The 13,095-nt window shown below is 46.9% G+C and overlaps 2 protein-coding genes across 2 annotated transcripts; one reads left to right on the top strand and one right to left on the bottom strand.

Annotated features, from left to right (window-relative positions):
- Window positions 1-3,357: 3,357 nt before the first annotated feature.
- LOC133910069 (uncharacterized) lies at window positions 3,358-3,727 on the bottom strand. Its single transcript, XM_062352590.1, has 2 exons — window positions 3,643-3,727; window positions 3,358-3,566 (listed from the first exon to the last, which is right to left on the bottom strand). Exons 1-2 carry the CDS (start codon window positions 3,718-3,720, stop codon window positions 3,399-3,401), a joined length of 246 nt encoding a protein of 81 aa, XP_062208574.1. The 5' UTR covers window positions 3,721-3,727; the 3' UTR covers window positions 3,358-3,398.
- A 2,643-nt stretch (window positions 3,728-6,370) lies between these two features.
- Window positions 6,371-12,320, top strand: LOC133908643 (subtilisin-like protease SBT5.6). Its single transcript, XM_062350758.1, has 10 exons — window positions 6,371-6,655; window positions 6,866-6,960; window positions 7,077-7,174; window positions 7,327-7,503; window positions 7,674-7,785; window positions 10,015-10,579; window positions 10,697-10,800; window positions 10,874-11,231; window positions 11,357-11,570; window positions 11,659-12,320. The coding sequence occupies exons 1-10, from the start codon at window positions 6,575-6,577 to the stop codon at window positions 12,192-12,194; spliced, it is 2,340 nt and encodes a 779-aa protein (XP_062206742.1). The 5' UTR covers window positions 6,371-6,574; the 3' UTR covers window positions 12,195-12,320.
- The last annotated feature ends 775 nt before the right edge of the window (window positions 12,321-13,095 follow it).

The raw sequence follows: 13,095 nt of genomic DNA, 5'->3' as shown, positions 1-13,095 counted from the left end.
TGCCAAGGACAACTGTCATTTTAGCTTTCCAAGCGGGAAAGTTATTTCCCGTAAGTTGCTCTATGCCGTCAATTGTGGCGACAACAGAGGAAGCGTTAAGAGCTGGAGAGAAAAATGGGCCAGATTAGAAATTTATTATAAATAAATTTTTGCATGAAAATAACCCTACGTTAGTCTGATTAAAATAATGCAAAAATTAAAACTCCAATCCACATCACCTTGGGCAAAAAATGGAAAAGAATTTGAATAAGCACATAAAATGACGCATAATTACAAACAACTTTGGTCAAAAAATAATTATGAACCTATATAAATTGATCGTAAAATTCTCCGAAAAAATCTTCCCGTTGGTTTCAATTTAACCAGAGAATTAATCATAATTTTTTGCATAAAGCATCATTAATTTTGGCCTATTTTCAATAGAAATTTCAATGCATAAAAGATAAAACGTTAATAAATCACTGAAATTCTGGGAAAAAGAGAAAAGCCCAAAACTTGGGCTTGTGGCCCAGAAACCAGCGCGCGGCCCATCTCCTTGTGCGCGTGCCGGCCCGGCCGAGAGCGCAGCCCAGCCACCGCGCTCGGCCCATCTTCTCGTGCGGTCCTCTTTGCCCCGGAGTTTTCCAGCTGTCCATCGAGATCCAACAGCTGGCCGACGAAATCGCCCGGGATAAAACGTCGTCGACCGAAAACCCTAACCCTAAAATTGTTTCCTCCGTCTCCTCTCCGTTTTCTCCTTGCGACTCGAGAGAGATCTACGGCTCGTGAGTACATCGATGACGGGAAGCCGTCGGCCAAAAGGTGAGAGAGAGCGAGTGACAGCGGCGAACCACGGTCGCCGGCCGCCCGAGAGAGAAGAGGGTAGAGGTGCCGCTGTGGGCCTACCCGCCGGAGCGCGCGTGCGACTGAGATCGCGCGCGCCTCCGTCGGTTGGTTTGTGGTGGTGCCCGGGGATGGTGCGCACGGCGAGAAGGAGTGCCTCACGGTGAAGCTACTGTGTGCACACACAGGATGGAGACGCCGACGGCTTAGGAAGATCCGCACGGACCCGACACCGAGGAGAGGATTAGAGGCAAAGAAGAGGTGAATCCGGTGGCCTCGACGACAACTAAAACCACCGCAAAATGTAAATAAACTCGCCTCCATTAGCTTAGGGTTCGGGATTTGGGGAATTTTGGGGTTTAGGGGTTCGGATTGGGGGGGGGGGGTTGGGGATTTCTTAGGGTTTTGCTTAATCTCCCGGATTACCCTCCTTCTAATTGCTTTCTTGAGCACCATTTGCCCAACCCGAGCCTAATTGACCCCATCCCGAGTAGGATCTCCCCAAACCGTGCCAACCTGTGCCACACAAACACACATATATGTATAAACATGACTAAAACATGATCAATTTGCTCTAATCCGAGGTATAATACACTAATTTACATTAATTCGAGTCTAATTGGGACTAATTATCACTTAAACATGCTCAATTAACATTGGTCCGAAACATAAACAGCCTAAAACATGCATATGAGCATTGATCCGAGCCTAATTCATCTTAAACATTCATAAATTTAAAGCTAATTGATGTAAACCGAAATCAATTAGGCCCGTTTGATCATAAAGTGACATCAACCAAACACAATCTAATCTAATTAAGGTCTAATTGGGTCTGATTAGGGCTAAGGGTGGCTTTGATACCATTGTTAAAATATGATATGGGTCTAATTCACATGAACATTAGCCCTAACAACAGACACGTCTTAATTGCGGAAGCGTGAGCACTAACCGTTTGTCGGTGATGCCATCGGATGAGGATGAAAGGCGTGAACACGTCGGTGTAGTCGAAGTATTGGTGGTCGGCTCGGTGAGATCGATGTCGATGCAGAACACCAGGAGAAGGCCGGCAGTGGTGTCGGTCTTCGCTCCGATGACAGTGCCCTAACGATCGTGTTAGAGTTTTTAGGTGTTGGGGAGAGGCTAACTCTTGCGTCCCAAAAGGATGATCACGTAGGTGCCGGCTCCCCCCTATTTATTGTTGCGCTGCACGGAACGGGACCGAAACCAAAAGTTGGTTTTCGCCTCCGATCAAGGCGCGTGTAGGTAGGCCTAGCCCCCTTAGAACTCGGTCTATTTGTTAGCCAAGATCAACCAACAAAGATATCTTGAGCTAAAAAAAATGCAGCAGGCAGGATCACCAAACAGAGGAACTTTCATGTTGTGGAATGGGACTAATAAGACCGTTGGATCTGATGCATTCATGAACATTGTAGGACACATATGGAATCCTGTACTTTCTTTCTTCGTGCTCCATGCTTGGCTAGAGTGCTATGAATTATGATTACTCATATGCCACAGGATATTACAATAATACAATATTATTTTCGGTTATGAAGAGATTTGTATCTGAGACAAAATGATTCTTCTTCAAGACTAAAATTATAATATGCTGCAGCACAATTTTACAATCACAATAGGTTTGAGTATCCTTTTATTTTACCGAATGTCTCATAAAGGAGATTACCTGTGCTTCTCGTGACTTTGTAATTCAACTGGCGTTATTTATTAATAAAAAAATGTTATCTCTTCTCTCTTAAGAACATTTCAATGAAATACCTAGAATTTCTATTATCATGGTTGTCCAATTATCATCGTCGATACATTGCTGTTTACTTGGCATGAAGTTATAATTGGTAAGCATGCATCTCAGGTCTTTCTTTTCTTTTCTTTGTTAGGTCGATAGTAGCATATATAAATCAAGTCCAAAAGACTCTATTCATTATTGGATTACGAAACCCTCATGTAGCTTCAATAGAATCAATTGAACAATAATGTAGGCATCAAAAGTAAGTCTATGCTTTATAAATGCAAATATAAGTGCAACATTTCTTTAAACATGTTGGGTTTGTTTTAGTATAAAAGCATGCAATTGCAGTAATTCCTTTTTCTCCCAAAAAGTAAAGGAAATAAACAATCAAACAAGCTGTATGGAATGCGGACAGCATGTTGTAGGACATTTTGGTGCAGCATGGGTGGTCCGTCTTATATCCAACGTTCTTGACGAATGTACCATCCCTTTCTAGATGGTTTCCTTCTACTGATTAATAGCCAAGTACAAGTATCACCTCGTACAACCAAAAAGGCATATCTTAAATTTTTTCTTCTAAAATTCAGAATGTCAAATATCTGCACTCTTCCCAGAACTACCTAACTGAAGAATGTATGTGTTTGATATACTCTAGAAAGTATGCACTGCCCAAAGTCAGATGCACATGAGTAGTAGACAAAGCAGTCATTCACAAGGATTTCGTTCCTGTACAATCCGATTCAAGATCCAGATTTCTAAACTAAACTAAAGTACACAAGGATGCATGAGTTCGCAAAAAGATCAGAGAAAAAACTTAATTCACTAAACCTCAGAGTTCGCTGTGCCGTGAAGAAACCTTTGAGGCGCCAGAGAAGTGATCTTTGGCTATGACAAGCAAACCTTGCAAGTCCTTCACTCCCACCTCAAGGCAATCCTTCAGCAATTCCCCTTCCTCCACCTCCGACTTCACATCCATCACCACCTCTCTCAACGGACACTAAACCCCAACAAAAGTTCTTAATTAACAGAGCATTGCTCGAATTAGAGGCACCACGGGTAGCTAAGTCAGTTACCTGTTTGGAGAAGGCGGCGAGGAGGCCATTGAGGATCTGTGTGACGTCGTCGCGGACATCCCCGTAGTGGCTTTGCATCTACTGCGTGGCATTTTTTCTTCTTCTCAAATACGCAAAAAAACTACGCATCTTTATATTAAAAATGATCAACATAAGCATATCTTTTACAAGGACGACAGTCGGTAACCTATGTAACGAAAGCATGCTAATACAAAGATTAAAGCAACTTAGAGAACTGATACAGACGATCACTAGACTATGGCACCATAGTGATTAAGATGTTGCAGGAGGATGTGAGGTTCTTTGCTTCGGCTTGGCACCAATTTTCAGTCTCCTCCCTAATGAGTGCAACAAGGACATCCGAAGAAATATGCCGCTTGTTAAAAGCGACATTATTACGTGACCGCCAGATACACCAAGTGACGAGGAAGAAACCATCAGTTCATGAGTATTCCCTGAGCTAGAGCATGGGTGCCGAAGATGCGCCACCAAAGTTCATGTGCAGGAGTACAATGCAGGAAGAGGTGAGGAGGCCTCAGTGGCGGAATGAAGGCGTGGGGCCTCCGTGGCAGCTGCGCAGGAGAGGCCGCACCCGGTGGCCGAGGAGAAGGCGTAGTGCCGGAGGTAGTCCCAGCCGATTCCCCAAGCGCTACAGTAGGATAGGAGAGACGAGATTGATCGGGCGCATGCGACCGCGGTGGCATCCCCACGGGTGGTGGCAACGCGGGAGAGGAGCGAGTGGGAGAGGGAGACGAGGGTGGTGATCTCGCGGAACGGGACGCTCAATGCGGAAGCGCGTGGGGGAGGAGATGAGACGAGTAGGAGGACGAGGAGTGGTCGCTGCCGGTGAGAGGCTCCGGTCGGCTAGGGTCATCGGAGGAGGAGCTGATTTTTTTCGACCGAAAAAATGGCTTCGTTTATTTGCCAATTTCACATCTTATATTTACTAATTGGAGGTTTCTCTTGATGTCTCCACGTTAAAAATAAATCATAGAGTCTAGCCTCAAAACTACTTCTTATCTTGCTTTTCCTTCTTTTTTCTTTACCCTTTGTCCAGTAAAATTACGTTAGCAAATTCCAACTTAGTTACGTTAGCAATCAACACACTTTTCCAAGTCAATTAAAATATACCAATTAAATATGCATGTAATCAAATATTACAAAATTAAAACAACAGAATAAACATATTACGGATTATCAAAAAATAATATCAAATAATTTATAATGTATTTACAAAAAATAATATGAGATACGGTGACGACATTAATAATAATAATAATTTCAAAAAATCAAGAAACAAATAAAAATCAATTTGCACAACACATAAAATAAAAATTATAAATTAGATCTATTCACAAGTAATAAACATGATTCCAATATTATAAAAAAAATTACATTTAAATTTTAAATTTTAATATTTAAATATAAATAGCTGGTGTATACAACCATTATTAATATAAATACGCTAGTTTTATTAACACGAGTGACATCTAATCAAAGCCTGGAGGTGAGGAGTATTTGGGTTGGTTTGAAGCAAACTTTTCAAAGGACTCGTGGGCATAAGCAACTAAAGTGTATTGAGCTCATTTGGGCCTCGTTCTTGATTTGGGTTTTCCGGGCCGAATAGCAGATCAGCAGAATAGGCCTAAAGATTTTATTGGGCCCATATTAGACAACCAAACATCTTTGTTAACCTCTCTCTTGATTAGAGATATCTTAGTAGCTTTCTGTCTGGAAACGGCAGAAAATGAGCGGACTCCGTTGTATGCTCTGAATACGGTGTGCGGTGCTTCTTCTGGTATCGCACTCCATCTGTACTGTTAGCACTGGATAGCACTACGTGCAGTGGCGAAGCCACGGTATGGCTGGAGGGGGCTGGCACCCAACGATGCTGTCATCTAACTAATGAAGTGCTAATCAGCATATATTAACTACAGTTCAATTTATTTTTTAGTCTAATTGACCTTCTTCATATCTAATTGGTCCCTCCCATATCTGATTCCTGGTTTCACCCCTGACTGCGTGCCAACGACTCAAAGATGCTAGCATGCTACTGTTGAGTGGTGAGAGGCCAACGGTGGTGGCTCTTTGTGTTTGTAACCGTCTAGCCACTGAACGATGCACGCACGCGTGCATCGGCAACCCTCTTTTGAGTCAACCGTGCGCGGCGCACGCAAGGAGACGACGGCCCAGTTTCGACGCACCGGTCGGTTTCCAACTTTCCGTGGCCAAGCCATCTCTAATCGTAGTGCTTTGAGAGCGTGATCGATGCAGGACAAAGGACGATGGCTGCAGATTTGGACGTCCATGCAGGCGTGCTCGGAGTGGAGCCATCCTTTTCCTGACGTGTTCGACGTATCCTTGCAACACCCATCGGCTACCCTTCGATCGATCAGGGCATTTGGCTGTGGCAATCGAACTATTGCTCCACGAGCAGTATTGAGCATAGATACGGCGATGACGGTTTTATCCGTCGTCGAGGTTTGGCTTAAAAACCTTTCATGAAAAAGAGCTGAATTTTTTTTTTTTGGGAGATGTGCTGAACTAGGATACAAGCGGATGGAAAAGATAGCCGTATCAAGTCTAGTGTATGCACCGGACTTGCTGGATATTATATATACAAGTTCACCGCAACTTCAAGTTGCAAACAAGATTCCCCTTTATTCTGAAGAGAAAAGATTCCCTTAGTTTGAAAACAGGGGGACAAGGTAGGACGTGCAAGAAAATCCATCGAAGTTAGGAAAAGAAGAGATACGCTGATGTAATAGTATCATCATCTCAGACAGTCAGTGAGACAGTCAAGACTCGGCTGCCTATGTCCGCCTCTGCTCTCCTATCCATCACCCCGGCGGCTAGGCCGCACCTGTGATTGTATATAAACAGCTTCAGAGCGGTCAAATTGCACTGCAGGTTGAGACCTTCAGAGGAAGAGATGACGAGAGGAGCGAGCCTTCTACTCTTCCTCGTTCTCTCTTCCTTCTCCACTCTCTCTGTCTCCAGCAAGCAAGACCAGGTCCTCGTCAGTTCACTCTGCTTTCTTTGTTAAGAGATTTGATTAAGTTTCATCCATTTCTCTCTTTTTTTTTAAAAAAAAAAGTTTCCCTCCTAATTATGATAAACTCTGTTGGCATAGCGCTGTCATGTTCACTGCATAAGCCATAGGTTTCAGTGCTCGTTCTGCGAAAGAAGAGACGATGAACTCTCGTATGTACATTGTGAGCAGGTCTACGTAGTGTACTTGGGCAAGCACGACGGAGCAAAGACGACGGAAGCAATCCAGGGGGATCATCACGCGCTCCTCCTCTCCGTCAAGGACAGGTACAGCCATCGATTGACATGGCGTGCACTCATACACCTCTCCTCTGACGTTTCCAGAGACGGAATTGCCTCACAAGCCATAGCTAATCACTCTCGCGCGCGCTATCGTTCACCAGTGAGGAGGAGGCACGGGCGTCGCTGCTGTACAGCTACAAGCACAGCCTGAATGGTTTCGCGGCTGTTCTCTCCGAGGAAGAGGCCACGAAACTGTCAGGTATACATGTGCACACACAGCTGTCCGAGAGAAGAATCCAAAACACATTATTTGTGTTTTATCCAGTACATCTTTTTTCTGGCCTCCACATATGATTTGTGTCTCTGCGCTTGGCTGATGTATGTATGAGGACTGTGCGCATGCACCTGCAGGGAGGAGCGAGGTGGTGTCTGCCTTCCCGAGCGAGAGGAGGTGGGCGCCGCACACCACGAGGTCTTGGGAGTTTCTGGGCTTCGAGGAAGGGCTGAGGAGCCCCGATGGTGGCGGCGACTGGCTGCCTTCGGGCGCCGATGCCAGCAGGGATGTCATCGTCGGCGTCCTCGACTCCGGTGAGAGTGTGCCTGTTTGTCCACGTAGCTCGGCTCTCGCGCGTGTTGTTTTGCTTCGACATGTCATGCATTTTCTTTAGATAAAGTCGACGACATGTCATGCATGACACGCACAAGAAAAGGAAAGGAAGTTTGAGGTAACACGTGCAGAAGTCCTGTTTGTTTGTCAGGGATTTGGCCGGAGTCGAGGAGCTTCAGCGACGAAGGGCTAGGGCCGGTGCCGGCACGGTGGAAGGGAGTGTGCCAAGGAGGAGATTCCTTCAGTTCCTCGACCTGCAATAGGTGAGCATCAACCACGCGTCCACACCCACAAATGCTGACTGCTTCATTTTCTTCCTGAAAAGTAACTTGGGGTAGGAGTAGCATAACAAACGTTACAAGTTCGGCAAACGCCGTATGCAGTGCCCTGAGCTATCCCGTCGCCGGGATGGAATTAAGGATGTAATAGCAACTCCAACCGCCTCCACAAATGGCTAGCTATCTTAGGTTCGCTAGAAGAAAGGAGATGATGACCTGTAGACCTGGTGTGAACACTCTTCAATTTCTCTTCTTATCATCTCTATTTAAAACAATAATTTTCTGTTACTTCAAAAATTCTATAACTTTTTGTATATGTTCCATAAATGGGAGTGGCTCGCTATCTTAGGTTCGCTAGAAGAAAGGAGATGATGACCTGTAGACCTGGTGTGAACACTCTTCAATTTCTCTACTTATCTTCTCTATTTAAAACAATGATTTTCTGTTACTTCAAAAATTCGATAACTTTTTGTATATGTTTTATAATTCATATGCAACCTATTTAAATTAGATTCATCCAAAAAACATATGTAGAATTTAAACTAAAATACTCTAAAAATGTTACTTTTACAACTTCTAACAGTTGTTAGGGCCTCAAATAAATTCCAAAAATCTGAAAAAAATTCACTAATATTCTTCTTATGTGATGAAATAATTTCTAAAATTATTTTTAGTCCTAAGTTATATGGTAAAAAAGTGAGTTAAATGGCTCCATTTATATGCATTTTTATCATTTTATGTGATATTCTTCTTTTAATTTAATTTGAATTCAAACATATACAAAATTTAGCCATTGAAACTATAGTCATTGTAAATATTTTTTATTTATAAGATACTAATAAAATATATGTGAGTGAAATTTAGAGAGCCGGTTGGAGTGCGCTGACAAATAGGGAATATAATCTAGATAGAGAACTCCCTATGTAGGAGAATAGGAAACTAAATTTGAGAAGTCGGTTAAAGATGCTCTAAGTGGCGTAGGCTAAAACGGTGGTCTGTGGCCTTCCCGTAGCCCGCCCACTTACATCCTTAGAGTGGCCATAATGTTTATTTCCCAACTAGGTGGTAACACGGGGCTATATGTCACTAGGCATTAGTTGTTGCAATTGACACAATGCATATTGCTTAAAGGAGGTCTTAAGTGGGACTCCATCACAATACACATCCCTACCATTGAAGGAGAGAAGTGAAAGAGATAAAGAGGGAAATGATTATTTTATTGTTTAAGTAACTCTACCTAGACCAACAGTATATAATATCGGTAGTAAAATCTTACTATCGTGAACCACACCGTACCATATGACACGACCCAAGTCCAAACAATAATCTTGAGGAGTTGAATCATCGGGTTGTGTTGTGGTAGTGTCAGTGCCCGCGCGCTCCTGCCTGCGCACTGTGTCTCGGGACCATGGTGTAGACGTCCAAACAAACCCCGATCGCGGGCCAGTCATGGTGCAAGGCTCCAGCTTGGTACCTTGTCGAGCCACTGCGCTGCACTTCTATAATTTCTGTCTGCGCTGAATGGCCTGCGTCATGCATGCACGGGGGCAAGACAAACGAAGGGCAACTATCGAGACGTGACCTTCGCATACGTACAAACCATCTGATATCTACCGCTACAGAGAGTAGGTAATCCCGTGACACCTTCCTTGCGATGCGTTCCAAACAATATCCTTGTCAGATGTTCCTCACTCGATATCGGTGCACTCTGCAACAAAAAAAAATCTAGACTAGATCACCCACATGTTAATCAGATTGCGAATCCGTAGCCACGGGATGGTCAAGTCCAACTAATCTGCCGCCAGTGTTCTCTGACTGAAAATACTACTATTAGTCCACTACTTTCTCTGATAGCAAATATAGGTCGTTTTAGTCTCTTTAATTATTCTTTAAATATAAGTTATTCTTAAACTTCTATGCATTTTTTTCTCTTTTATTTCTTTTTACCCTTGTTTAATAAATACTACTATCACTCTTACAAATGAATAAGTTATTTTTTTCAATGTAGAATAAATAAGAGCAACAAAATCATTAGATCTACTTTTTTAATCCTTATACATAAATCTAAAACGATCTACATTTATAATTGGAGGGAGTAGTATTTAGAGTGCTTGTTTAAGGTAGAGTAATCCATCTCTAAAGAAAATTTACTAGATGGTGGTAAACGATTCGTTTGATAATTCCAAAAAAATCGATGGCCGCCGATGTACGCAGGAAGATCATAGGGGCACGATACTACGTCAAGGCCTACGAGGCGTCCTACAAGGGCCTCAACACCACGTACGCGTTCCGCTCGCCGCGCGACCACGACGGGCACGGCACCCACACTGCGTCCACCGTCGCGGGCCGCACCGTGCCTGGCGTGTCCGCGCTCGGCGGGTTCGCGGCGGGGGCAGCCTCGGGCGGAGCGCCGCTTGCCCGCCTGGCTATCTACAAGGTGTGCTGGCCCATCCCGGGGCCCAACCCCAACATCGAGAACACCTGCTTCGAGGCCGACATGCTGGCCGCCATGGACGACGCGGTCGACGACGGCGTCGACGTGATGAGCGTCTCCATCGGGTCGAGAGGGAACCCGCTGCGGTACGTGGACGACGGCATCGCCATTGGAGCGCTGCACGCCGCGAGGCGCGGTGTGGTGGTCGTGTGCAGCGGCGGGAACTCGGGGCCCAAGCCGGCCACCGTGTCGAACCTCGCGCCGTGGATGCTCACGGTCGGCGCGAGCAGCATCGACCGCGCTTTCGACTCCTCGATCAAGCTTGGCAGTGGCATGGAGATCATGGTAAGCAGACGAAGAACTTGCATACCACGCTTGCATGGCACACGTATGTTTTCGTAACGTGCCATTCTATGTCCGTTTGGAGTGACATGGCTTGTTTTGTGTTGACTGTTGAGTCAGGGTCAAACTGTAACACCATACCAGCTGCCCGGCAACAACAAGCCGTATCCTTTGGTTTACGCAGCAGACGCCGTTGTTCATGGGACTCCCGCTAACGTTTCCAAGTAAGTAACCAACAGCGCCAAACTCTTTTCAACTGAATAGTACTGACACGTTTAACTGTCTGTGCGGACGCAGCCAATGCCTGCCGAATTCCTTGTCGACGGAGAAGGTGCGAGGCAAGATCGTCGTGTGCATGAGGGGCAGCGGCCTGAGGGTGGAAAAGGGCCTGGAGGTGAAGCGCGCGGGCGGCGCGGCCATTCTGCTCGGCAACCCACCGGCGCTCGGCAGCGAGGTCCCCGTCGACGCGCACGTCCTCCCGGGCACTGCGGTCTCCGCGGCCGACGCCAGCTCCATCCTCAGATACATCAATTCCAGCTCGTGCCCTACCGCGACGCTGGACCGGTCCAGGACCGTTGTGGACGTCAGACCCTCGCCGGTGATGACGCAGTTCTCGTCGCGTGGCCCTAACGTCCTCGAGCCAAGCATTCTCAAGGTACACATTACTTGACACATCAAACTGTCAAAGCACCCATACATCCATATGCTACAGGGCCACTTCTATGTTTTGATCTGTCATCGTCTGGGAAAGAACGAATTTTGTCTATGCTATCAATGCAGCCGGACGTTACGGCGCCAGGGCTGAACATCCTGGCGGCGTGGAGCGAAGTGTCGTCACCGACGAAGCTCGACGGCGACAACCGCGTGGTGAAGTACAACATCGCCTCCGGGACGTCCATGTCGTGCCCGCACGTCTCCGCCACCGCCGTCCTCCTCAAGACCGCCCACCCCGACTGGAGCTCCGCCGCAATCCGATCGGCCATCATGACCACCGGTAAACATCTCAAGCCCTCAACATCGCCGCCGTTCAACTTCGGCATCTGAGCCCATGTGGAAACAAACTCGTGTCGTGCTACATGCAGCAACAATCACCAACGCGGAAGGCGGCCCGATAATGAACGGGGACGGCTCGGTCGCAGGGCCCATGGACTACGGCTCGGGCCACATCAGGCCCAAGCACGCGCTGGATCCGGGCCTCGTGTACGACGTCTCGTACCAGGACTACCTCCTGTTCGCGTGCGCGAGCGCCGGCGCGCAGCTCGACAGCTCGGTCCCGTGCCCGGCTCGCCCGCCGCCGCCGTACCAGCTGAACCACCCCTCGGTGGCCGTCCACGGCCTCAACGGCTCGGTCACCGTGCACCGGACGGTCACCAACGTCGGCTCGGTCGAGGCACACTACACCGTCGCCGTGGTCGAGCCCACGGGCGTCTCAGTGAAGATCTCCCCGAAAAGACTCAGTTTTGCTCGAACCGGCGAGAAGAAGTCGTTCAATATAAAGATCCAAGCGAAGGGGAGGAGAAGTGGGCGCGTGATGAGCGGGCAGCATTTGGCGGGATCGTATGCGTGGAGCGATGGTGTCCATGTCGTGAGGAGCCCCATTGTTGTTCTTGTCGCGTGATCGTTCTTACGTACGCTTAGCTAGTGCCGAAAGTTGAACGACAGGTGATCTTCTGCGTTGCTAGGGATACCTCGTTTGAAAGAAGTGAAAGGCAATAAACTCTCTCAGCTATGTTTGGAAGCAAAATCTGCTGGAATTTATGCAAACTTTAATGTTTTGCTTTTGGGCCGTGTTGGGCAGCCAGGACTGGGCCTCCTATCTGTTTCGGCCCAGTCCATTCTGGGCGCCGTATATATACGCTCTTTCTAGGGTTGGAAAGGGAGATTTTGTGGTTTCCTTGGCTGCTCCGTCCGATGGTTCCTGGGTGCTGGCGGCGGCAACAGCTCCGGCCGATTCTTTGGGCGGATGGGTTGGTTGCAGCAGCATCAGGAGGCGATGGATCGATGGGTGGCCACGGGAATCTCGCAGGGAAGAGGCGGCCGTTCTCTGCAATGAGGATAAGGCCCCTATCTCAACCTCTCTCCCTCTTCCTCTCTGGGTACGACGGCATAAATGTGGCTGACTACTTCCCTTGTGTTCTGGCTCGGGGTTGCATCAGGAACTAGATCCTGAGTCTTCTCTTGTGTTTTTCCTCTGGTGCTCTACCCGAGAGTGAATGCTTTGTTGGTGGCCGGAGCTGCAACGCTGAGGCTCACCCGGATTGCAGTGGCAGTTCGGTGCTAGGCTTTGTATCTCCGATCTCCTCTCACCGCCGGCTACGGAGGGTGATTGGTTTTCTGGATCAGCGACGCATTGGCCGTACCTAGCCAATCTTCATTTTGATTTCGATCAAAACTTTCACTGTGAGTTTCTCTGCCTCCAATTCTGATTAGCTTGCCCTATGATGATAATATATTGAGATTGGGCTAATAGATGGGTACAATAGCTAGAGATCTGTGATCTGGGCAGTGTGCTGAAATCC

This window comes from Phragmites australis, chromosome 2, assembly GCF_958298935.1.
Source record: "Phragmites australis chromosome 2, lpPhrAust1.1, whole genome shotgun sequence".
In the NCBI taxonomy this organism is placed as follows: domain Eukaryota; kingdom Viridiplantae; phylum Streptophyta; class Magnoliopsida; order Poales; family Poaceae; genus Phragmites; species Phragmites australis.
Note: the sequence above shows the minus strand (reverse complement) of the source record. Positions and strands in the feature narration are given on the sequence as shown.